Source organism: Papaver somniferum, chromosome 11 (genome assembly GCF_003573695.1).
Source record: "Papaver somniferum cultivar HN1 chromosome 11, ASM357369v1, whole genome shotgun sequence".
Taxonomy (NCBI): Eukaryota; Viridiplantae; Streptophyta; class Magnoliopsida; order Ranunculales; family Papaveraceae; genus Papaver; species Papaver somniferum.
In genome coordinates, this window is record NC_039368.1 from 108,497,191 (window position 1) to 108,523,009 (window position 25,819).

Sequence of the window (25,819 nt, forward strand, 5' to 3'; positions counted from 1 at the left end):
CAGGGAAATTTTCGGCTAAGAATATTTACAATTATCTAGTAAAACAAGATCCGGATTATGAGAGCTCCTTTGAATTTCCTTGGTACAGAATCTGGAAACTACAGGTTCTACCAAGAATAAGACTTTTTATTTGGAAATTAACTCAAAAGGCTTTAACCACATATTCGAGACTTGGGGCCCATAAACCAAATATCGATCCCAACTGTCAGATGTGTAATGCGCAAGTTCAAGAAATAAAACAACATCTATTCCGATTTTTCCCTTTTGCGAAAGCTGTTTGGTTCGGCTTATCTTTGGATAATGACGGATGTAATATCCACCTGGGTTAAATACTGGAATTCATACCCAAATATATCCCAAATATCAGGGAAAATCTCTACGATCCTTTGGTTCATTTGGAAACACAGATGTTCACTGGTCTTTGAGAAAATCACTCGGAACCCAACCAATCTAATTGACCAGATAAATGGTTTCTTGCAATCTATCCCTCAAACCTTTAAAACTACGTAGTTTCTATCGGGCCAGGAGCTACCAAGAAGTTTTTCTTGGTCTGAGCTAAATTCAGATTGGATTATTTTCATCGACACTTCATATAAGAAAGAAGACCTATCGATGGGATATGCTTTTATTCCCTATTTAGTGGATCAAGAGGAATTTATGCATATTTCTGTAGGCACAAAGTGGGTTTTTCACCATTCCATGCGGAAACAAAAGCTCTTCTCAAAGGGACGGCTTGGTTACAAGAAAACATTATGTCTAGCGTGTCCATTGCCACTGACTGCAAGGAATTAGTGGGCAATATCAACAAGGATAGCTCAGAATTCCCTTGGACGGAAACAAAAAGTATATTGAGAAATCTACCCCAAGCGAAAGTGAGCTTCATAAAAAGAAAATATAAGTCGATAACAGATCTCATGGCTAAGAAAGCAAGAACCCAGAAATTACAACATATGTCCTTAGAAGTCTAACAACTAGTGCGGAATGCTAACTCTTCATCCACTATTTTAGATAAAAATGATATTATCAACCTCTTATACTATATTTACTAGATTGTTCTTTTCTTATAAAAAAAGAAGAAAAAAAAAACCTATTTTTGAAATTTTGCGCCCCTAAATTTTTTGGTTACATCCATAGCAAATTTTTAAACCCCTTTCGATGATTCTTGACTCCGCCCTGCTTGTACCATTAGACACTCTCGGTTGGGTGATAGTCTCTGGGCAATCATGAACTACATGTACATCCAAAACTAGAGCAACAACATAATTAATTTTATTGCACGAGGATGGATGTCTGCATCGAATTCACTTCTCTAATAAAGGTAGTCGGAATCACATGTAATTTGTATATGGCGTAGATTGGACGAGCCAAACACTATTTATTTTTTATTGCGACACTCTGTTACCTTCGTTGACCGCACTATTCCCTCCCATTACACCGTGTTAAACGTACCCTTGGAATCACATGTAATCTAGCAATGCATTTTTTTCAAAGCCAAATCTTTCAAAATTCAGCTCAATCTTTTTGAGTTTGCAATTCATCCGTACTCTCTACTTTATAACAAATCCCATGAAAGACTTCTCTAAAATCGCAAGCAATGGGCATCAGCAATTCGTGACTGAGGGAATGGAAAAAGTTGGCAAGGAAACATAAGGTTACGTGAGCATTCATATGCACATGCTTAGGTTATTATATTTTACACGTCTTGGTAAAATAAATGGCAATTGTATAGACTGTAGTAGTGTAAGGAATCATCGAATGGGTAAAAGTGTAAAGCTTTGGGCAGAACTTTAGAGCACGTATTTTGGGATATCACAGAGTCAGATCTTTTTAACATTTTTTATTCTTTTCACCTTTTTGCATTTACTAATATTAACTACTGCTTAACCCTTACATCTTTGATTAGCCAATAAACATATCCTAATGTGACCTTGACATTAGTTTAATCACTACTTTTAAACTTTTATATGCTTATCCATCTTGTTTGATGTAGGAAAGAAAAAAAAAAAAAAGCATCCAGCCTTTTCATCAAAACTTTGTATAAATGAAATGGAACAGACGAGTAAAGTTGAGATGAAATTCCAGCGGCCAATCCAGGGCCAAAATGCAGCCTTTTGCAAGAAATACAACAAAATCCCGTACATTTTACATACTAACATAGTGGCAACTGGCAAGTATTTCTGTCCGTTACGCGGGTGACCATGGTAGTGGCGTTAGTTTATTAAATGCTAGCTCGTCGACATCGAGAAAGCAAGATACAAATTCCTATCTATTACCAAATCATTGATGATTAACTCCAAGATCATACCTTGCTCATGCGCTGTATGCTTATCTATTTCTGGTTTGCATCGCGCATTCTGGAGGTTTGTTATGGAATATGCACGGAAACAGTTTCTAAACCAACAAAACTTGAATCCGATACATTAACAACTAATAATCATCGAGCAGAAAAAATTAACAACTAATAATCTTAAATGTAGCTAACAAGTTATTGAACAGAAGACAAATTTGACGAGAAGAGATATATCGATATCATTCTGTCCATGATTATTATTATTATATGACTCTGTCTGATGAAAGAAAAGCAGACTGCAAAAATCAGAGAAAATGATGATGATGATGGCGAAGAAGAAGAAGAAGGAGATGGGCAGAAGCGATAGTTTACCCGAAATCTCGGAATATAGTTTCAGCTCTTCTCATCTTTTTCATTTTTTTTACCTCCCTATAATAACATAATTATTTTAATAAAAATATTATTATTATTATTATTATTATTATTTTGCAACAGACAGATAGACAGAGAGGAGAATTCTAGAGAGAGAGAGTCTGTGTCTGTCTGTGTGCGTAAATGTGAATGTGAGAGATAGAAAGAAAAGATAGAGAAAGGGTAAAACCCTTTCTTTCTTTCTTTTCTTTGTAGCAAGCAAGCATTACATTGGATCCAAATATCTACTCTACTCTTCTCTTCTTTCTTATTATTTACATATACAACACAGACAGAAAGACATTCACATACATACACACATACTTACACAAACACACTTCTCCTTCTTAATCTCATACTTCTTTCTGTCTCTCTATACCTCCTCATATAGATCTCTAGCAATGGGAGCTCGCTGCTCCAGATTATCAGGTTGTTGGTGGGAATCTCAATTTAAACCCACAGACCTTGAATCATCTGATCTTGGTAGGTATTATTGTTTTTATTCTTTTTTTTTTTAAGGAGAATCTGGGGTTGTGATTGATTTGGGTTTTGTTTTTGGTTTTGTGTGTAGAGAATGGAAGCAAAAGTAATCAAGAGACAATACCTGGGTTCTGTGAATATACTTTTGAACAACTTAGGGTAGCTACAAGTGGTTTCTCTGTTGATAACATTGTTTCTGAACACGGTGAGAAAGCACCTAATGTTGTTTACAAAGGGAAACTCTCTAATGATAGATTCATCGCTGTTAAGCGTTTTCATAAAGCTGCTTGGCCTGATTCTCGTCAATTCCTTGTATGGTTTTATTCTATTTTCTGTTTCTATTCATTAATAATTTGTTGTTTTTAATAGTAATTATCATTCTCATTTAATGGATTCTTTTTCTGTGTGTGCTATAGGAAGAAGCTAAAACAGTGGGTCATCTTCGGAATGAACGATTAGCGAATCTAATCGGATGTTGTTGTGAAGGTGATGAGAGATTGTTGGTTGCTGAGTTTATGCCTAATGAAACACTTGCCAAACATCTATTCCATTGTAAGCACCCCCCACACTTCATTTTTGTTTTTCTAATGATTGAAGCAGTTTAGGATTTATGGAAAGTTTGGTTGAAGTATTTGGGGTTAGATTTATTGCCAGACTACTATAATTAATGAAGCAATGAGTTTACATTTATTGCCATATATATGGATGTAATTCTAATTGCATGTGGTATTTTTTCCTCATACAGGGGAGGCTCAACCCATGAAATGGGCAATGAGATTGAGAGTAGCATTGTATTTGGCTGAAGCCTTGGACTATTGCAGTGGTAAAGGGAGAGCGTTGTATCATGACTTAAATGCTTATAGAGTTCTATTTGATCAGGTAAAGTGGGTTTTCTTTTCCCCATTGTTAACATTTCCCTTTTCCTGCTGCTTTTTTGGTTGCTTAGTTTTGAAATGAGTATGTAATTGACAGGATGGTAACCCTAGGCTATCATGCTTCGGTCTCATGAAAAATAGTAGAGATGGGAAGAGTTACAGTACAAACTTGGCTTTTACCCCTCCAGAATACATGAGGACTGGTAAGTAGTTACTGTAATTTTTCTTATTAGTAGAAAGGAAATGCTTCATGATTGTTGGTTAGCTTTATTTACTGGTTGTGGTTGTGTTTTGTGTGTATTGTGAAAAGGGTCAAGGTAGTTATCGTTATGAGTACACCTTTACGAAAAGGGGCAACCTTATTCCTTGCAGACCATGTAAATTCTGCATTAAACTATTCAGAAACCATTTTCGCAGTTATTAGCCACTGACCAGCAACACTTATTTCTTAAATAAATGCCATTCTTTACAGGTTATTCTGTACCATACAGCCTAACTATATTGTTTGCTCTAACAGGAAGAGTAACCGCAGAAAGTGTAGTTTACAGCTTTGGCACCCTGTTGCTTGATCTTCTTAGTGGCAAGCATATTCCCCCGAGCCATGTGAGTTCTTATCTTTTATAATTTTAACAGGCGCTTAAATAAGTCATTTATTCAGCTGTTCTAGCCACAAGATTAGAAGCTAAAACTTGTAGGCAAAAATGTTTTCTTAGATTTTGTGTCCACTGAGCTGTTTATTGGTAACAAGGTTTGACACAACAATTGATTACGCTTCAGTTGCCCCTTTTCTTCAAAGTAGGAAATAAAACTCCACTGCAGCACAATCTACCACCGCTTTTTCCTCACTTCAGCTTCAAACTGGTCTTATACCGAAGGTCTGATAATTTAAAACTGGTTTTAGGACTTTGCATGGGGGGGGGGGGGGGGGGGGGGGACCATATATCTATACATGGTATCCAGTATCCTTTTAGTTCTGAACGTTTAACAAAGTGAACTAGTGACCTTTAGAGCGCTGAATGCGAACTTTTCCCTCATTGCTTATTTGTTTTGTATATCTAATTCCTAATCTGAAGCGTCTCCATTCTCTTCGTACAGGCACTTGATTTAATACGTGGCAAAAATTTCTTGATGTTGATGGATTCTTGCTTGGAGGGTCATTTTTCAAATGATGATGGAACTGAACTTGTGCGATTAGCTTCACGTTGTTTGCAATATGAAGCTCGTGAGAGGCCAAACCCAAAATCACTGGTGACTGCACTCATTGCTCTTCAAAAAGATACAGAGGTAAGCATTCTAGTGCAAGAGATTTAAGTTTTGCGTGCAAGAAGCGCTATTGAGTATGCTTAGGAAGTTACTTTGTCCATTTTTTTACATGAAGATGATAGCTTGTCCTTTGGCCGAGAGAAAGCTGAATTTCCCCCTCAATACTACTTCTTTAGTGTTAGTTTGGTCTTTATCATATTACTTTTTTAATTCTTTTTGTTCATTCTGTTTTTTGAAGGTTCCATCATATGAGTTAATGGGTATCTCACAAGGAACTGCATCAGCAGCAGAGTCATTAACATTAACACCTTTTGGTGAAGCTTGCACTCGAATGGATCTTACTGCCATTCATGAAATACTAGAGAAGGTCGGATATAAGGATGATGAGGGAATTGCAAACGAGGTTAGGGGCTTTTCCTTTGAATATCTATTTGCTGTTGTTTTTCAACATTTTTCTATTTTGGTAGACTATACTACTTCACCGTCTCATTAAATCAGAGACAAAAAGAAATTAGATTGCTTCAGTAGCCGTTTCTCAAAATGGCACTACTATTCTTGTAGATTTTGTTTAGTGTCCTATAACCTGCTTCTGGTGCTTTTCATTCCAAATCCAAGTTTTGCATCTTATTCTGGTACTCGTGCAGCTTTCTTTCCAGATGTGGACAAACCAAATGCAGGAGACCTTGAACTCTAAGAAACATGGGGACACAGCTTTTCGAGCTAAAGAGTTCTCAACCGCAATTGAATGTTATACAGTGGTAAGTTCTTTGCCAGAAGAAATGACGAGCTTATTGTGTAGTTACAATGATAACTGTAGCTGTATGTTTATGATACTGTTTATAATGGAATTACCTGCCAGATGTGGCGAGCTCTTACAAAATGTTATACCGCATATATATTTGATATTTGTCCAGTAGGGCTACTTACTGATGAATCCAATGCTTGTCCACTGTGTCTATGTTGCAGTTCATTGATGGTGGGACGATGGTATCACCAACGGTATTTGCAAGGCGTTGCTTGTCTTATTTGATGAACGACATGCCACAAGAAGCCCTTGGGGATGCAATGCAAGCCCAGGTGATTTCGCCTGACTGGTCCACCGCATTCTACCTTCAAGCAGCTGCCCTTTTCAGCCTTGGAATGGATACTGACGCTCAAGAGACGCTTAAAGATGGAACAACCTTGGAGGCCAAAAAGAACAGCAAAAGCTGAAACTGTATAGGTTTTTCTTTTTGCCAGTTTGGTCTTTTTGTTTTCTTTTCTTGTATGTATTTGCTTCCTTTTTCTTATCCTTCACTGTTCAGAGGTGTTTTTTGTCGCGCCTGAACATTCTTTTGAGAAGTTTACGCTGGGGTTGACTTTTAGTGTTCTTGTTGTAACTCCATGTTGTTGGGGCTCTGATCACAATTTAATTTAAGAAGTTGCTGTGAGGTTAGTACTTTCTGTTTTATGGGCTACTACTGTAGACTCTGGGCTACTACTGTAGCCCCTACGAGATTCAACTCACACCCGGCTTACACATCATCTCAAATCGCTGATTTTCTAACCAATCGTTTACTTACATTTAAAACCTATTTTTATATACTGATTTGCCCCTACGAGATAATCCCACGAGACTCCTCAACTATACGTCCGAATTTGTGCACCCACCCAAAATTGGGGTGCACATTCCAGTTCTTCTTAGTTTTGGTATTTATATTCCGGTTCGTCTTAGTTTTGGTATTTGTAAGGCTGGTTCTTATGGGTGTGGCAAATCAATAGATTTATCAGTTTTACACCCACTATGGAACTAACAAACAAGCAAACTGGTCTAATTAAGTGGCATATTTGCCACTTAGCCAGGCCAGGTCAAGTTTCCACCGAGCGGAGAAAACCGTTAGGCGTAGTTTCTACCTCTAGCGGTCTTAGACTCGACCGCCCATATCATCTCCTCTAACGGTCACAATTTCATCATCCTAGAAATACAATACCAAATTTCATTTCAACTCACACCATTTTTTCAATCTCCATTCTTTCACTCCACAAATCCAATAAATTTAGCATAGCTAAAGATGAATCCATTTGCAGGCATTATGTTTTTGTTATGCAAGATATAGCCAATGATGGACAACATCAACATCAAGAGATTGTATCGAGTCGCATATTTCATAGATTTCAAGAAGAAACATTGAACCTCAATAATCGAAATGCAAATGGATTGTGTCATCGCTTCGGAATAATCAGCAAGGATGTGAAGTTGTTTGTTGTCGTACTTACTGAAGGCTATCTGAACCGACAAAATGGACAAAATGCATTTGATGTGGAGGAAATGTGTCGGCTCGAATGGCGCAACAGAATGGGGAATGATTTTCAATTTGATTGGTGTTATCTTATCTTGAGGGTGTTGCCCAAATATGATCAGTTCAGATTAGCTGCCCAAATATGATGCATCTATCATTTTGTATGATGCATCTATCATCTATATCATATTTTAATTTTAAGATATTATTAATACAAAAAACTAGTGCATCGTTCATTCATTAAAAGTTTAGAATTTTAATTTACATTAGTGCCTCTTTCATTCATCTAGATAATGAAATAACTTACAATAAAGACTTTAAAAGTAAAAATTTGGGAAGATGTTCTTCATCTTGTTTATCTTCTTCATTTCACCAAACTTCTGATCAATGCGCTCATGAACGGAGTCTCCTTTGTTTATCTTCTTCTTTGCCTTCAAATTTTCCTTCCCTTGAACTTTTCTTTGTCTTTTCTTAGTTGGAGGTTTGATTTGGTTAATATCCAAAACTTGTAGACTACTTTGGTTTTACCTATTTCTTTATAACCTTCACATATCTTATTAAGGGAGGCTTCACGCACCCCTCCAGAAAAACCAAGTTGGGTAGCCAAGTCAAATTGGGATTCAAACTTTGCCAATTTGAAAGATAACATAGATAAAGATAGAAATTTTTTGTGTAAAAAATTTGGTGTAACTTTTGTGTGATTTTTTGCCATTTTTATAGCGGTGGAGAAAGAGCCGTTGAAGGTTTGAAATCAATCTAACGATCGAGACTACACCGCTAGTGGCATAGTGTATACTTCTAGAGATTTAGCCTCGACCGCTAGCGGTGTAGTCTCAACCGTTCGGTGGAGACTCGATCGCTTAAAGTTATTACCATAATGGCACGACCAGTTTGTCAGGCCAGTTGGCATGGAAAATGGGTGGGTTAGCCACCCCCATAGAAACCGACCTAATGTAGAACTACCATTTAGTCCTGGAAAGAAATAATATAAATAATGTATGTTTGGTCCTTTTATAACATATACTAGGGCTTAATCCGTGCCGTAACGACACGGACATAATTTTTATTTAGTTATGCATTTTCCCACATATGAATATTAAATGTATTATTTATTAATATCAAGTTTACCCTTCTTAACATTACAAAAGTAAAGGAAAATCCGATAGATATTTTTATTCTTCACTCCACAAATCCTTTCTAGTATTTTCCATCTTGACATTCTCTCAAACTATGCCCCTCCTTTCTCGAGTTGTATCCCCAAGTCAGCCATGAAATTATATCGGAATTAATTTTTACATATTCCCCCTAGCAAAAACATTATTTAATATGTTTTTTTAGTTTACAAAGATATCTTATCGATTCTTTGAAATGGTATTACCTTTCTGCATCTATCTTACTTGAATGAACGATGTCTCAAGCCATCCATGAAGTTATATCAGAATTAATTTTTACATATTTTGTCCCAGAAAAAAAAACACTATTTTATATGTTTTTAAGTTTACAAAGATATCTTATCGATCCTTTGAAATGGTATTACCTTTCTGCATCTTCCTTATTTCAGTGAACGATGTCTCAAGCCATCCATGAAATTATACCAGAAATAATTTTTACATATTTTGTCCCAAAAAAATAATATTATTTTATATGTTTTTTATTTTACAAAGATGTTTTATTGATCCTTTGAAATGGTATTACCTTTCTGCACCTTCCTTATTTCAGTGAAGGATGTTAGGATATTCATGGACCATATGAACCTACTATGGGCCCAACCACATAGCATAGATGTTGTCTCTACTAATTAAGCTCCACATGTACTCTTATTTCTTCCATGTGAGACCATCCATAGCTATACATATGTGGTTTATCGGGACACATACTACAAAAATCTCCACCTTGGCGAGATTAAACCACTTTACCAGTTCAATCAGACTCCACCATATAATTACCATATATATGCTACCCATCGATCATGATTAGTGTCACTATGCGCCATGGGATCCTACTCCGCGTTGAGTTAATGAGAAGGCAAGCACTAACTCCACCTTGAACATTTTCTTACCCACCTAGAACCCTGCTCCGCTTGAGAGTTAATGTGTGAGACACTAACTCCACCATGAGTGCTAGTCCAACCTTGAGCATTGCCTTTCCGATCTAGAACCCTGCTCCACCTGAGTTAATGGGAAAGACACTAACTCCACCTTGAGTGCCATTTAAACTTTGGGCCTTTCCTGGTCTACCTTGAGTTTGACTCCACTTGCGCCCTAAATCGTGGGACATTCACAACCACTTCTACGTTCAGACAGTAGCCCCAATCATGGGTTTTGATACCAATTGTTAGGATCTTCATGGACCATCAGACACTACTTAATGCCCGAGCACATAATTCCGAACCCCACTTGACCACCTTGGAATAAGAGGTGTGGGGTTTTTAACTAAAATGCCTCGGTTCTATGTATAGAGATGCCCAAGCTTATTCATCTCCAAGTGTATTCCTATTTAAACAATATTATTGAGATGTTAAAATATCGAAAAATATAATCTAATGGTCATCTTACATTCAAACTTTGTTACTTCATTGTCCTTTCTCTAAGGCAATTTGGCGGTATTTTTTACCTCACCAGTATAACTGTATTTTGTAGCATTCTTCTATCTTATCTAGGATTCAGACTTGGAAGCTCCATCATCAACATCCAGAAGTCCCATGAGATTGTTTACTTAGCTATGTGCTTTATGCATTTTATACGGAAACTTAGCTGCAATGTTGCTTTTAACAATATCACTCCCAATCTCAACTCTGTTGTCCATCAGGTTACTTCATACATTGCACATCATCATCTAGGAAGTTTACCTGCTAATTTCAATCATCCCCATATTCATAATAATATTTTACATCATAAGTGGAATCCTCCTCCTGTGCAGTTCTTAAAAATTAATGTTGATGCCTTATAATTCTAGTTCTTTGTTAGCTGGTATTGGAGTTATAATTCGAAACTCGACATGGGGATATGTCATGGGAAGGGGAGCATTAAGAAGGGCTAGTAATAGTCAATAGGCAGAAGCATGGGCTAGGTGCTATGTAATTGGCAACATCAAATGGTTGGTTTCATATGATTTTTGAATCTGATAACCTTGGAATCCGTTCTTTTCTTCAACATGAATCTTCTCTTTGTCAGTGACAGAGTATGCCTATTCTGCGAAAATGTGTAAACATATGTAATATTAATCATGTATGGTCTTGTAGTTTTGTGTATAGATCTGGTAATAAAGTTGCAAATGCAGTTGCTAAGGAAGCTCGTAAACATGCTCTATGTGGGGACCGGTGGTTTCATCCTCCTTCTATGTTAGTTCCCTACATAAATCGTGGGGTAACAAATCTTTATGTGTAATATAAGTTATTTCCTTTGATTAAAACAAATTAAAGAAACAAAATAAGAAATTATGGAATCTTAATGACATGATAAATTTTGTCCGTTAGATACATTTCTAACTCCAATCACAATCATCACTTATGAAAAACAATTATATCCCTAAATTTATCTTTCGTGAGGATAAATCCGAACCACCACAAAAACCTGTGTCGTAACGGCATGCTCTGGGTTGTTCTTGGTAGTGCCGAATGCTGGCGGGGTCACGTATTGAATTGCAAGATGGTGAGAACCCTACGGAATAACCAAGCAAAAACACAATACACTGTCTTTTGATGGCGGCAACAACAATGTAAGTACTGGCGGAATCGATTAGAGGTCTCGTCAGCAATAAAAATCTAAGAAGAAACGCGACGCCCTAATAATTACCCTTTTTCTCCAAAACCGGAGTGGGAACATACTTGTAGTTTCCCATCCAACAGTTTGATTGACTGCAACGTAAAGACACTCAAGACTGGTTTGAAAAGCTACTATTTGCACAAAGGGTTAACAAAGTAGCATCAGATTAATAAAAGTTGTTGAGTCAACCCAAGTTACATAACCCTAAATTCGCGTTATAACATAATCCCATATTACCATGACATGAACAATTTCAACAGTCAGATCAAAATAAGTGCATAACAGAAATCAACAAAGCAAAATTACATCTACCAAAAAAATAAGCAGAAAGGCTGTAAGACTCGATCAACATTTCCCCCGAGAGTACGGTCCGTCCCTCAAACTTTTGGTGTGGGTTTTCTTCAGGAGCACATGCCTTCTCAGAATTCCACAGTTTAAAAGTGGTTTAACGATGAATTGATTTTGAAAAATTACAGGAATTATAAGATCTCTTTGGTCTACTGCGGTTCAAGCTAACCAAAGAACTCTAGATATACCCTTCCAGCCAGATGATTAGTTGTTCTGATACATTCTCTCAGTTCATTCACGACGCCAGGGAGGAGAGGAACAAAATTGACACAACACTTATTTTCTACCTTTGGAGAGATTACAACACCGATATCAGCTTCAAGCAGGCAGAACAAATCCCTCCAACAAAGTATTCCTCAGGATCACGAATCAACACTTATTTCCAATAAGAGGCTGCACTACCATGAGAATTCCTCTTGAAGGAACCAGTCTTCATAACAAAACTCATTTGCTTCTATATCCAACAAAGTATACCTCCTGTTCAAAAGCATTAAACATATAAAGATATTTACTTGCAAAATAAGTTAATATGGCTAAATAGTCAGAACATAAAATGGGATAATCCATCACCGATACCCTGATTGACGATAATAATCTTATAGTACTAAGCTTTTATTTTAAGAGCATCTATGCATTTTAGGAGAAGTAACAGTAGGGCCATCCAAATACCCACATCGTCCAGGAAGGGGAGGCTTTACAGCTAATTAGAGCAATGCAAGGGTCTCACTCGGAGGCTGTTCCATTTCTGACAAAGTCATAAAGTAAGCTCATAAGTGGGATTTTACGTAACGTGGATCATAAATGGAAGAACACACGTCTTATACTTATGATTACCTCACAGTCTGTTGGAGTCATATTCATAATTTTTCTCTCTAGGCATCCAGAAAACCTTAACCTACTATTAACTTGTCTGTTGCCCTTGCTTAATGCGCTACAGAGATAATTCTATCCCACATACAAATGAAAGATAAAAAGTTTATGTGATTGTGTTTTCCTCCTTATATATTTGATTAGAGATACTTTCATGCTGTATCTGGTCACTGAGGTCACATATAGACTAACAATTCAACAAATCACATAAAGAATATAGGATAACAACCTGAGTACATCGAAATAAAGAATATCACATACCTAAGCTAAATGAATGTCGTCATATGTATGTTCACCTGATTAATTCCAACAAAATATATACATATCATGCACATTCATATCTTTGTTCTATTTTTTGTAGTTCTTTTATATGGTGATAAGCATGTAACCAAAGCACAGCTGCATAAACAGATGAATGTATAAAGAAATCGTAAGTTTTGAGTGAATTTAGCCAAACAATGTTTGATATTCTTCAAGGACATGATGATTATTGTCTGAAAAGTTGGTTTCGAACACTAAATTAGAGGCCATTGTCCTAACTTAAAATCTACTCAGCGGTTTCTATTTAACTGACATACTACTTGTCCAATAAAAATATACACCATGCACAACAATTTAATTGGAAATAGAAAATCCTAGGCATACATCTCTGCTCATAAATACCTACCGTAGGTCCGTAGAGACATTTGACACACGTAAATAGCAGAAAAGCTTTGTTCAAAAAATATTGTAATGTAGAATTATTCACCTTATTAGATTTTACCAATTTCCAGTGAAGAATTTCTCGTTGGAACCTGTTTGAGCCCATACACCTGCGATAGAAAACACTCGTAGAAGTCCCACAAAACAATTAACCAACCATTTAGTTTGTTTAATAAGAATAGAGTCATTTAACAGAAAAAAGAAGAGAGAAAAACACAAATTTCCCTTTCATCTAAATTTAGTGCTTCTTTCGGTATTATTATTTATATCCTGCTCTAAATTTCAAGATTTTGTCAAAAGGAAAATGTGCTCAGTATACCGTATCTCTGTCCCGTTTAGCAATAAAATAACTATCTGATTTGGGTAGCATATGCAGTAACAGTAGATGTGAGCCATATCCGTACATTTTGGGTAGTCCCATGTTTCATTGGACCCCATTAAGCCATTTTCTACACCAAGTTAAGCAACCTTTTTGTAGACAGCTCGGGTAATAAAAGAAACTTCTAACCAAAAGGACCGACATATACCGAATTAAATTACAGAAAATGAAAATTTGGTAACGCTCGATGTACCAACAATGATGAATGTATTATATGATATGCCTAAAACGTCATAATTAGTCTGTATCGGAATCGGGAAGTTATACCCTATGGTAAATAAACAACATGGTCCAAAGCATGTATTATGAAAGAACTCGTAATACTGACATTGTAACTCCGGGGAGACTTCGCAAATGATTCAATTAAGCTTACTCTGAGATTTAATGGTCAATTCACTTTTATCTACTTCTTATAGCGAGATAAATTGGCGAACAAAATATAGAGGTACAAAATTTTATGCTTACGATGAATATAAATACCAATCAGCAAAAAAAACATAGAAAATAAAAAAATAACTGATGGCTAAAGAAAACATAAGAACTCCAAATCATACCCTGAATGAATCAGTGCGTCAATTTTTAGGAAACTCTTGCTTGCTTGCGTGGTTCATATTAACATTTTCCTATAGTTTTGATCAACTGACTTAAAAAGCAATCATCACTAAGGGTGCACAGGAACCGAGCCGGACCGACGGACCGTCTCGGAACCGGTGGAACCGTACCTGGTTTTATACCGAACCGAGGAACAGGGTACAGGTACCGGTCCTAAAAATAGGAACCGAGGCTAGGGAGGTACAGGTACACGGCCCTGGTCTAGTCCCGTACCGAACTGTACCGTCTGTACCGATTGATTGTAGCCGTCAGATTTAGGGGATGATAGATCAATAATAACCGTTGGATTAAGTGGTGGTATATAAGCAAACATTATAGGCTAGGGTTTCTAATTTCTATTCTTTCCGTCTCTCGACTCTCTCCTCTGTCTCTGAGAAGGAGAATAACTGAATAAGTGAAGAAGAAGAACTCTGTTGGATTACTCCTCTGTCTCGTTGATTGATATGAGTTTATGTCTCAGTTCTTACTAAGAGGTAATCAGATGTTGCGGATTTTCATTTTCTGTGCTGATTCATTACGAAGTTAGGTTTGTAATTTTTTGTGGTGATTCATTACGAAGATCATGTTGTATGTGGTTTCTAATTGTTTTAGTTGATTCACCAAATCATGTTTAGTTGTTATCAGAATTTTATGATTTTGGTTTTGATTGGTCTAGATCCATTGAACTTTGAGGATTGATTAGGTTGTTCATGAATTATTTATTTTTGGGCATTTTTGATGAATCTGAGCATTGGTTTGTATTTTTATGTATTCATTTTGATTTGAGTTGTTGGTTTGTTTTAGTTTTGAATTTTAATTGGGGTTCTACTTTTTATTTTCTTCCTAATCTGTTCAACAGGCAATAATTGAGCTTCATAATTTGAATGACAGCATTATCTGATCTTCAAGAAGGTAACATTACTTTTGTGAAGTTTTGAATCTTTTAATCTTGAAATCTATGTCTGATTATATTAGGGTTTCACTTTCACAGGGTAAGACAAAGGGAAAAGAAAGGAACTGAACTGGATTAAGTATCAATCAGATTATCTAAGGGAGTGGAGAAAGAGAAGGAAAAGGTTAGAGATTTGTTTTTGTTTTGGATTATGTTGTCCCTAATTCACTGTCTAGTGTCTAGTGCTAATTTTTGAATGGTAATGGTGCTGTTTTAGTAATTTGAGTACTTCTTTTTCTTTTTGTTAATGAAATTAGGGTGTTAGTAATTGGTCTGATTTCTGGTGTTGTCAAAGTGCATTTACTTGCAGTGATGCTCTAATTCTGTGGTTTTGTAACTTTTGTTTATAAAGTTAATATGGGTTAGGTGTTCCTACTAGTTACAATTAGCAATCTGGGATTACGATTTGGTTCATTATACTGCTGTTAGACTTTGTTGATGATGCTACATAAGTACCAAGTAGTTAACTGCAATTACATGTTAGAGCAGGACAAGAATGACAAGTAGTTAGTTCTTATGTTTCATGAATCTTCTTATGTTTCATCACCTCCATGTTTGTCTAAATAAAATGGATTTTATTGAAATGAAGAAATAGGTACTGAGAAGTTATCTGACTTGATCAAGTGTATGAGTGGAGTGGGTTTTCTGAATTGGGTTTATTAAATGTTGTTGAAATCTAATTTATTTGTTTTTCTTGTGCTTTTGATTAGGTGTTGAAGTGCAGATTTAAGTTCTTGGAGTTCACTAATTCAGTAATTCTAGAGGGTTGCTGATACTGCACATTCAAGGTTTGTCATTTGGTATTTGTGCATTCCTCGTCTACCTGTGGTGGGCATAAACATAATTCAGTCAACAAGCTCTCATTTCAAGTTCATATATGCTATGTCATCATCAAGTTTCACATGCTCCAGTTGTGATAATATGTGCTTAACAAGTTTACAGACTGGCAGGGCACAAACGTAAACAGTAAAATTCTCACCCATCTCAGTTACGACTTTATTTACTTCTTCCTCATACTCCTGTGATGAGCAAAAAGGTAAGGGATATGTAAATGTGTGGAGATTCATCCAGGGATCAATGAAGCATCATTTCTTTATGAGCTCATAGTCATCCTATAGTTCTCACCCAAAAACTAAGTAGCTAACATTTGATGTCATTTGGTACATCTATCATCAGTAACTAAGTAGCTAACATATAGTAATAACAGACTGTATGAATTTTAGTGACAGAGCACGACATACTGAATGTGTCCTGGCCAAAAAAAGAAAAAAAAAGAAACACCAACACATGTCTTTGAAGTAATTTCTTATTTCATTTCATTTCTTATTTCATTTCAGTTCTTATTTCATTTTTCAGTTCTTATTTCATTACTTGTGTTTGGCAGTAATAGATATAGTCTAATAGTTACTAACTGCTATTATTATTTTTTTGCAGCGTTACTTGGTCCTATCAACAGTGATGACACCACAAGTGCTGCTGATATGGATTAGAAGATCAAGATTCAAGATTACAGAAGCACTGCTAGACTGCTAGTTGTTTTTTTTCCAGATTTTCTCATTTTCAAGACTTAGTGTGTGTCTGTGACTACTGTTACTTCTTTTTTAAGATTTTCAAGACATTGTTTGTTTGGTTTGCTATTAATATTGCTACTTATTAGTTGTTGCTTTGAGATATTGAAAAATAGGTAAAAAAAACAGGTAAAAAAGTAAAAAACAGGGCAGTAGATTTTTTTTTCCCCTGAAATGAAACCGGAACCGGTACCGGGACCGGTCCATTTTTTGGGTACCGAAGGGTGTAAGGTACAGGTACTCAGTCTCGGCAAGAACCGAGCCGAACCGTACCGTGTGCACCCTTAATCATCACGGTAGTCCCAGATTGAGGTTTAGCCATTGACTGCATCCTGGTCTGGCACACATCTTTGGTTAACTATGCATGGACATAAATATTTTAAAATATTAAAAGCAAAAACGAAAACAATATTCTCTTCAGATCATATGAAAAAGCAATCGGTATACAAAAAAGAATATATTGAGAGACATACATTACATCAGGAGGATCAGTAGCACCATCCTTATCGAGTATTTTGATGACATTCTTCTTAAGATACAAACAATGTATCTTAAAAAGTACCAAAAGCCAGTTACTTAATTTTTTTTTTTGCTCTTTTAGAAATATAGAGGAAAATAAATCATGTCTACCGTCGCCCTCACGCCTTTAAATCTACAGCTCTAATGGATTTTGTGGTCGTCCTACAAGTACTATTGATATATCTATACTAAAAGCTTACTAACTGGCGTTTGACGAAATTTAATAAATGATTTCAAGCAGAGCAATCTAAAAAACTGTATACTCGTATTCAAAAGTAAATCATCACACACAAAAAATCTATACTTAAATATGTTTCATTACCCACATTATGCTCTCCTGTTATTGTTTTCTTTGGTAAGACAGGTAGCTCTTCTCACGATAAAGTTCTGTTTGTTATTTCGACAAACACCATGAGTGCATCTATGAGGTGTAATTTTAATTTACATGGATTAGGCAAGGATACTTGAAACAACACACCGAATAACATAATTGATAACAAATCAGCAAACCGAAAGAGTGCAACTGTAATTTTATGCATCTCTTTAACAAATTATAGATAACTACTAAGCTTTTGACCAAAAGTACCCAATTCAATACGAATTGCATTTAGGAGATCATGCAAGAAAGTATTCTGACAAATAAAAAAAATCATATGCATAATCTACACAACGTACCAATATGTTACGAAAGAAGTTCCGATAAATACCGAACCTAGAGAAATCCAAAACATTTTGATTGAATTTGGAGTTACATAAAATCAATTGAAAATCAATACCATTTAACAAAACAATTAAAATGGATCTTCAATTAAAAAACTGTGAACTAATTACCATAGGAAGTTTCAAGGCCTGACAATTTAGGTTTTCCAAGAAACACGTCTCTAGAAACAACACATATCTTTCTAAACTGCCAAACGATATTTGAAAAATAGATTGACACAATCAGTTCCCTCTTGAGATGATTTATGAGTCGATTTGAAGCCAAGTATATGATGAAGATGATTTTACCGTGACCTCTTATCGGAAGAGGAGGACAACAACTAAAAACATCAGCATTCAAAAAAAGGCATTAATATGTTCTCTCATGAGAAGAAAAAAAAGGATTTCGGGCGTTGCTAAATCATGGGTGCATGGAGCATATGTTTTAGAGCTTCTTCAATCTCTGAAAAGCATTGCTAGGGTGCTTAATTTTTTTCCTCTTAGAAAATTTTCAAAAATAACCCATCAAAGCAATCACCGTTAGTTCCAGAAACCATAAGTAAAATCAAAAATTAAAGATAACTTTAAATATAAGAGTCTGTATAGCAAAATCAGCAACTTACCCATCAGAACACTCATCTAAGTCATCTTCACCTTCCAGCCTTATCAACAAAAGTATGTGTTTGGTTTCTAAAACAGTTGAGAAACCAACCTTCAAATCATTTTACTGACTGGGTTCTAAAAATGAGAGAGAATCAGGAAGGTCAATACGGAAATTAGGTCAAAATTAGGATCACCAGGGAATAAACAAAAAAAAAAAAAACAATTCTTAACTCTAAAACGATTTTTCTTTAAAAAATTGTACGTAAAAAAATTATTCAAAAGTTCACCCACGTAAGGAATTAAATTATCATCTCTACGAATCAGAGAAGCGAGTAAAACTAAATTATTAAAATTCTACATGTAATAACAGAGTTCTTTAAAGGGTTCTCATTTACCGGAATTTCATGTTAACTAGTATTGAGCCCGTGCGTTGCACGGGTTTAAATCTGTCATACCGAATTTGTTACTATGATATAAATGCATAAATTAAGTAATTCAATGTTTTTATATTCGGGGATTTTGCTTAAATTTTGTAATTTTTTCCCAGTTCTGAAATTGTACTAATCATCTTCAGTTACCAATTGACAAATATTTTCTCTTCTATCAGTTTCATCAAGATATGATTAGATATTCGTAATAAAAAAAAGAAAATCATTACTTTTCTTTACAGATTCAACTTGGTTTGGAGAGATCAGTTTGGAATCTAATTAATGTTTCTATCGAGTTCTAATCCAAGGAAAAAATGCAACAGTAACAAATTAAAAGTTGCTATCATAAAAAATATAAAATAGTTAAATCGTCATCACTCTCATCACCTTCGTTTTTACCATTGCTATGGTCGATAAATATCGGAATTTCGCCATCACTATCTTCAACCAGCGGTGGCTTTTTGTCATCAGTCTCCTCTCCCTCGTCTTCGTTTTAACTTATGTCGAAAAATGTTAGCATTTCTTCGTTGCTCTTTTGATCCTCTCCCATGTGACTGCCAACAGGTGTCTTTCCCTGCATCACATATATTTTTTGTTCTGCAACGGGTAAATTGAGAGTGTAACCGTTATACAGATCAACTAAAAAAAACTAATCACATCGAGCACTATATTTATGTAAAGCTTCCCAGATTCATTAGCCTGAATGGTCAACAACTCCAAGTAAATTACAATTTAGGTATATGTTTATGGTTTATGGTTTATGGAGTAATCATCACCTTATGCACTTAGGTATCTGTTAATGGCACACAATCCGTGGGAGTAATCATCACCTTATATGTAGCGTGAAAGGAAAATCGCCGAATACAATGGTAAATAGATGTGCGCCCGTCCGTTGCACGGGTTCAAATTGGTTGTCCCAAAGGTAATTAATCCATGTAAGCGTATAGGTTTTTATGTAAAAAATAGGTTATGTATATTGAAAGTGATTCGGCGCTCATTTACCTACTCATTCTATTTTGCTACGTCAATCCCTCGATTCTTATTGGTCAGGGGCCAAGAGCATGATTCGACGCTCATTTACCCACCCGTTCTATTGTGCTACGTCAATCCTTGATTCTTATTGGTCGGGGGCCAAGAGCATGATTTGGCGCTCATTTACTTATCCATTCTATTTTGCTACGTCAATCCTTGATTCTTATTGGTCGTGGCCCATGAAGAGCATGATTCGACGCTCATTTACCCACCCATTCTACTGTGCTACGTCAATCCTTGATTCTTATTGGTCGGGGGCCAAGAGCATGATTCGACGCTCATTTACCTATCAATTCTATTTTGCTACGTCAATCCTTGATTCTTATTGATCGTGGCCCAGGAAGAGCATGATTCGGCGGTCATTTACCTATCCATTATAATTTGCTACGTCAATCCTTGATTTTTATTGGTCGTGGCCCAGGAGCTCTAGAATTCGAGCTTTTGATCTAACTTTCAATATGAGGCCAGCAATTTCCACTCAAATTATATATAAAATTATGAATTCTAGCTCCTGGTTGATTCTAGCTTTTGGTCTATTCTGGCTCCACCATTTATTTATTTTTAATAATAAAATATTAAATTTTTAGCTACAAAAATATTATCTTCTAAAAATAAGATAACTAAATCTTGAAAAATTTTCTTCTTGCCTCAACATAGCAAAATTTTGAAAATCTTATATCAAATCACGTTTCCTATATGATAATCAAAAAAATAAATTGTATGATCATCACGTGATGGAAAAATAAATCGAATGATCATCAAGTGTCCAATGTCCATTTACTAACACAAAAAAATGTTATTTTCCTAATTACATCCCAAGCTATCAATTAAATCGAAAAAAAATAAAATTTCAACAAAAAACAAAAAAAATGAAATTTCAAAAAAGAAACATGATTAGCCGGTCACAACTCTCCATTCTGCAAAACTTGATTAACCGGTCGTGAATCTCTTTTTCGCAAATCTTTGTTGGTGGTCCTGCACATAAGTTGGATTTTTGTTAGTAATCTGTATGAATGATTCAGAACAAAAATTATAAAGCTAATACGAAACAAAAAATTGAGCTAATACAAAACTATGATTTCCAAAAATTATTTTTCTTAATTTGTTTTTTCTATAATTAAAAAAACATAGAAAATGTAAACAAAATCCTTACTATTATTTTCCTTATTGAAAAATATTATTTAATGGTTGGTTAATAATTAGTAATTAATTAAGAAAACAAAGAAAATGTAAACAAAATATTTACATGTTATTTTCCTTATTAAAAATATTATTAATAATTAATTCGCGATTCTATAATCTTTGTTTCATGGTTACTAATTAATTGCGCCTATTTTGTATGAGATTTTGTTAACTTAACCAGGAGTTTTTTCTTATTTCGCCGTTACATATAATTGTAAAAATTTGGCATGATGCTCTCTATATAAAGTGCTGCAACAAGAGTGGGATCTCACGTTGGTATTTTCGTTTCGTTTTTTCTTCTTTTTTATTTCTTCCAATTGATTTTGTTGTTCAACCTATTTTTTTTTTGGCATGTACCCTTAAAAGATGACACTAATGGCGGCGCGCAATGGGAGCTCATGAATTGTTGTCGCAATGGGAGCTTATGATTTTGATTCGGATCGTTTGGAACTTTTTCAAAAAATAATAAACTCACACGAGGTATATCATAGTGAAATTATCCTTTTTGATATCCTTCGGTTTTTATCATTGATATCCTTCCGTTTTTATCATTACAATTGATTTTGTTGTTCAATCTTTTTTTTTTGGCATGTACCCTTAAAAGATGTCACTAATGGCTGCGCAATGGGAGCTCATGAGTTTTGATTCGGATCGTTTTGAGCTTTTTCAAAAAATAATAAACTCACGCGAGGTTTCTGTTTATAAATTAGTAACTGCCGAAGTGTTGTTGCTATTAGCCACTGCAGAGAATAGGCGTGCCAACAATTTGTGTGGCTGGAAACACTTTTAGGGATTTTCCCGCCCAGTCAACGGGAGTAGTTTTGAAACTGAAACATTATTCCTATACTTATCTCTTTCTTCTTCTCTTTATTACAGACTCCCTCACTTCAGAAACCCTTCAGCAGACCCTCTCTTCCCCAAGTCTCGTTTCTCTTTCTTCCTCTAGATCTACAGTTTCTCAATCTTTACGCTTCTGTTGATCTCTCTTTCTTACTATTTGTATCTCAATTTCTTACTTAGGTTTTGATTTTGGTTCTGGCTTGTGTTGTTTTTCTGAAGCGAGGAAGAACACGCAAAACCCAGAAACTCCTCTTCAAATATCATCATCAATGGCTGACGATTATCAAATCTAGGTGATATGGGGTAACTGTCTCTCCTCTATTCTTTTTATCGATTTCCCCCAAAAATTTTCAATTAGGGTTTCCAATTTTCTGTAATTTAGATCTTTTGAAATCGATTTGTTGAACTCTCAGATACGAGGATGATATTCATGTTTGAGCAATCATCAATTTCAGGTTCTATTTTTGATTCTTTTACTTTGGTTCAAACTTTGTAAGAACCACAAGAGTGGCCTTAACAATAATCGATGGGGAAGCTCATTCAATTAGCTACTATTGATCACATGTTTCTCCTTTAAATGTTTTTAAACAATCGTAAACTTCAGATTTTATTTGTTGTTTCTTTTACTTTAGCTAAATATATTTCAATTGATGTTGAAATTTTATTTTTGCTGCAGGTGCACATTTAAAAATGCTTGTTTACTTTGTGAAATTATTTATTGTGATTTCATAGTATATTTATGGTCTGCGATTGGGACTTCTGATGTTGTGAGAGCTCTTACTGATGCTCAAGTTATAATAACAATCAAAATCCCTAAATCTAATTCTAAATAATAACTTACAATTTATTTTGATATATAGCCCTAACGGATGGTTTTCTTTTTGGTGTTGTAGGTGGATGATAACATCTACAACTTCACAAAAGAAGGGTTTAATTAACTGCATCATATATAAAGTTCTGCATTATGGTATTTTTTTATCTATACATTTGTCTGTGTTTGATGTTCTTTTTTGAGGTGGGTTTATCTTTTTTAAGTAACGGGTTTTCATGATTTTTGTACAAGGTCTACTGCTTACAGCCTTGGTATTTTGTAATCAACCACCATCTTCTCAGTATCATCATCATGTTTATGCAAATGTTTCTAATGTACCTAAGAACCTTTCTCAAACCTTACATGACAATACACAAATTTAAGATCCGCAACAGCAGGGTGGTGTTATCTCTAGAGTACAGAGTAATTTCAGAAGCTCTTCGCAGGGCTCGTAATTTGTTCCTCAGCAGGTCAACAAACATTTCCAGTTCGATCCCTCTTAGACTCCTCAAAGATGCTATGGGGGTAGTTCATCCAACCAATGCTGCAGGACAGTTCCGTACACCAGGCTTTGAGAAACTGAAGCTTCCAGTCACCTCGTCCACTCAGGTTTGAGACTAGATACTATCAGACATTTGACTGCAACCCTAATCAAAAGTAAGCTGCACTTTAGGTTACTTCATTTGGTCCCTTTATTGCATGACTTCAGTTCACAATTTGTATCTCTTTTAGAGTACCTAGTTTCATGCTTTCTGTTTTAGTTAAGGTGGTCACAGATTTTTTCGGCAACCTGCAGCTTACTGTTTCCAACCCCAACTATTGTCTGGGATGAGGCCAAGTATATTGTGGTCCCTTGACTATCCTTTGGATCATGGGTGGGGACTGGGGTTATTTTTCTTTAGGGATTATTAAACTGTTTCGTAATTAGTATTAGTATTAATTTACACAATAAATGCACAACACGTCTGATTCGTCAGTGATTATATGATTTGTTTGGTGACCATGCTCTTCATTATGCACACGAAATAGGTTATAAGTTTCGACATGATTTGTTTCGTGATGTTTTGTCTGATATATGTCTTCGTGCTGGCATGCACGCACTAAAAGAGGTGGATTTGGGTTTCTTATCAACTGGAGGTGATGCTTTAAGGCCTGCAGATATTCTCATTTATAATTGGGACATGGGTCGTAATGTGTGTTTAGATGTTACTGGAATTTCACATTTTACAGGAGGTGGAGTTAATACCTTCCTACCAGGGCAGGTTGTATGTAATGCGGTTTCAAGAAAGCGGAACAAGTATCTTGACAAGTGTACTACACATGGTTACGGTTTCGGTACTATAACTTTCACGATGTTGCGCGAGTTAGGTGATGAGACCTTGAATTTCTTGAAGAGAATTGGTGACTACGTGCAGTACGGTGATGTTGAGTGTTGGCTAGATGTGTAGCTATATTAGACTAGTCCCATGTGATTTTTCATAGATTAGGTGTTAATATTCAAAGAGGTGTTGGCGCCCAATTAGTTTCCAGGTTGCTGACAAGTTGTATATAAAAGTTCCTTAATATTGTTTAGTATATTCGTCTGAAGAGAATGTGCTCTTTTCAAGGATACCATGATATGTGTGTCTCATGTATTGAGAGTGAAGACGAGGTCGCTTGGATATAAAATCTTAGACGAATGGAGACCTTAGTTTTTCAATAATCGAGTTGCTGATCTGCCGTTCAGTAAATACTTCATTATCTATTGTAAAAACTTTTATGAATTATTGCCATGAACTCTTTGATCACGATAGTATTTCCCTTCTTGTTATTGCGTTGTTTAGGTACCTTCAAGGCTATGAAAATAATCTCATGTTCCTCCATATAAAGGTAAGATACATAGAATACCTCCCGAGTCTTGCTTTAGTTACCTTTCTTTTGCATGGATTTGAATACTGAAATAAAACTCAGAAATAGATATTAAGATAGTTTGCATTTGAGTAATTTTACAAAAGACTCGTTAAAAACAGCACCAGAGGAGAAATGTATATGATAGTTGTAGATGTAGACTGGGACTAGGATTCACAGGTTGACGTTTTCTCTTATAATGTTAGTGACATTAGCAACTATAGAACATACCAAGGATTTACGCAAGCAAATGGCATCAACATTTGTAGATACAATATGATCACATGATCAAAGACAACTATATCTAACTTGTACATACATTGAAGTTTAATGGCTAGTTAGAGCTGTTCGACTCAGTAGCATTGTCATTATATGTCAAAAGGACTGTTCGCCATGTGGTGATACTTCAGTTACTTTTAAACTGTTGAAGTTGTGTTGCTTTCTGTAATATTGAATACTCTAAGCTTATACATTTGGCACTTTCTTTGGCTTCAAATATTTTATACTACTATTATATTGAAATTAATCTTAAGACATGATCCAATATTTTATAAACGAGAAACAGACACATGCATTGTACGGGTGAAAAACTAGTTTTGATACAAATAACGAACTAAAATTTAAACGAAATTTTGATTGTTCAGGGTGTTGCAATACCAATATTATTTTTAGTTAGCTTTCCTTATTTATTTAAACTCCGGTTAAGCTTAGTCAGTTTCCTTATTAGTTAGCTTCTTACAATTAATATTACTTGATAAAAAAGTTTAGTTTGCTATAAATACTCAGTCATGAGCTTGTATTCGGACCACTTCAATTAATACAACTCAAGTTCTCTTTATTGGTTACAAAGCAGATGTGGATAATTCACATAAAAAAAGATTATATCTTAGGGTTCTTATATATCTGTTTCTGTGTTTTGATTGTTAAAATTTGTGTGAAGATCATATGCACATCACTTTTGGTTCTGAGCATATAATCTTCACGGTCCTTGGTTCAAAACCATAACATCTGATACAAATCCAAGTTTATTATATCCTAATATTTCA

General features: G+C 35.3%; 1 protein-coding gene and 2 long non-coding RNA genes across 9 annotated transcripts; 2 read left to right on the forward strand and 1 right to left on the reverse strand.

The window, feature by feature from the left end:
• The first annotated feature begins 2,381 nt into the window (after positions 1-2,381).
• Positions 2,382-6,762, forward strand: LOC113322174 (serine/threonine-protein kinase BSK5-like). The gene is made up of 10 exons (XM_026570210.1): positions 2,382-3,184; positions 3,273-3,493; positions 3,598-3,733; positions 3,927-4,060; positions 4,154-4,259; positions 4,574-4,659; positions 5,152-5,340; positions 5,558-5,722; positions 5,964-6,077; positions 6,286-6,762. Exons 1-10 carry the CDS (start codon positions 3,103-3,105, stop codon positions 6,529-6,531), a joined length of 1,479 nt encoding a protein of 492 aa, XP_026425995.1. The 5' UTR covers positions 2,382-3,102; the 3' UTR covers positions 6,532-6,762.
• A 4,775-nt stretch (positions 6,763-11,537) lies between these two features.
• Positions 11,538-14,317, reverse strand: LOC113321334. Of its 2 annotated transcripts, none has more exons than XR_003346608.1 (3): positions 14,216-14,317; positions 13,329-13,392; positions 11,538-12,187 (listed from the first exon to the last, which is right to left on the reverse strand). It is a non-coding gene; the product is annotated as an uncharacterized LOC113321334 (long non-coding RNA). The 2 variants fall into 2 exon arrangements; XR_003346607.1 differs by lacking the exon at positions 11,538-12,187 and adding an exon at positions 12,371-12,455.
• A 7,809-nt stretch (positions 14,318-22,126) lies between these two features.
• Positions 22,127-24,673, forward strand: LOC113321367. Of its 6 annotated transcripts, XR_003346620.1 has the most exons (5): positions 22,127-22,378; positions 22,489-22,530; positions 22,752-22,842; positions 22,969-23,042; positions 23,139-24,673. It is a non-coding gene; the product is annotated as an uncharacterized LOC113321367 (long non-coding RNA). The 6 variants fall into 6 exon arrangements; XR_003346619.1 differs by having other exon boundaries at positions 22,969-24,673; XR_003346621.1 differs by lacking the exon at positions 22,752-22,842.
• The last annotated feature ends 1,146 nt before the right edge of the window (positions 24,674-25,819 follow it).

Excerpts from the sequence above, each read along its gene's own strand:
- LOC113322174 (XM_026570210.1), top strand. The coding sequence starts at position 3,103 with ATGGGAGCTCGCTGCTCCAGATTATCAGGTTGTTGGTGGGAATCTCAA. Across the intron at positions 4,061-4,153 it reads ATAGAGTTCTATTTGATCAG|GATGGTAACCCTAGGCTATC; the intron begins GTAAAGTGGGTT and ends TGTAATTGACAG. Across the intron at positions 6,078-6,285 it reads CAATTGAATGTTATACAGTG|TTCATTGATGGTGGGACGAT; the intron begins GTAAGTTCTTTG and ends TCTATGTTGCAG.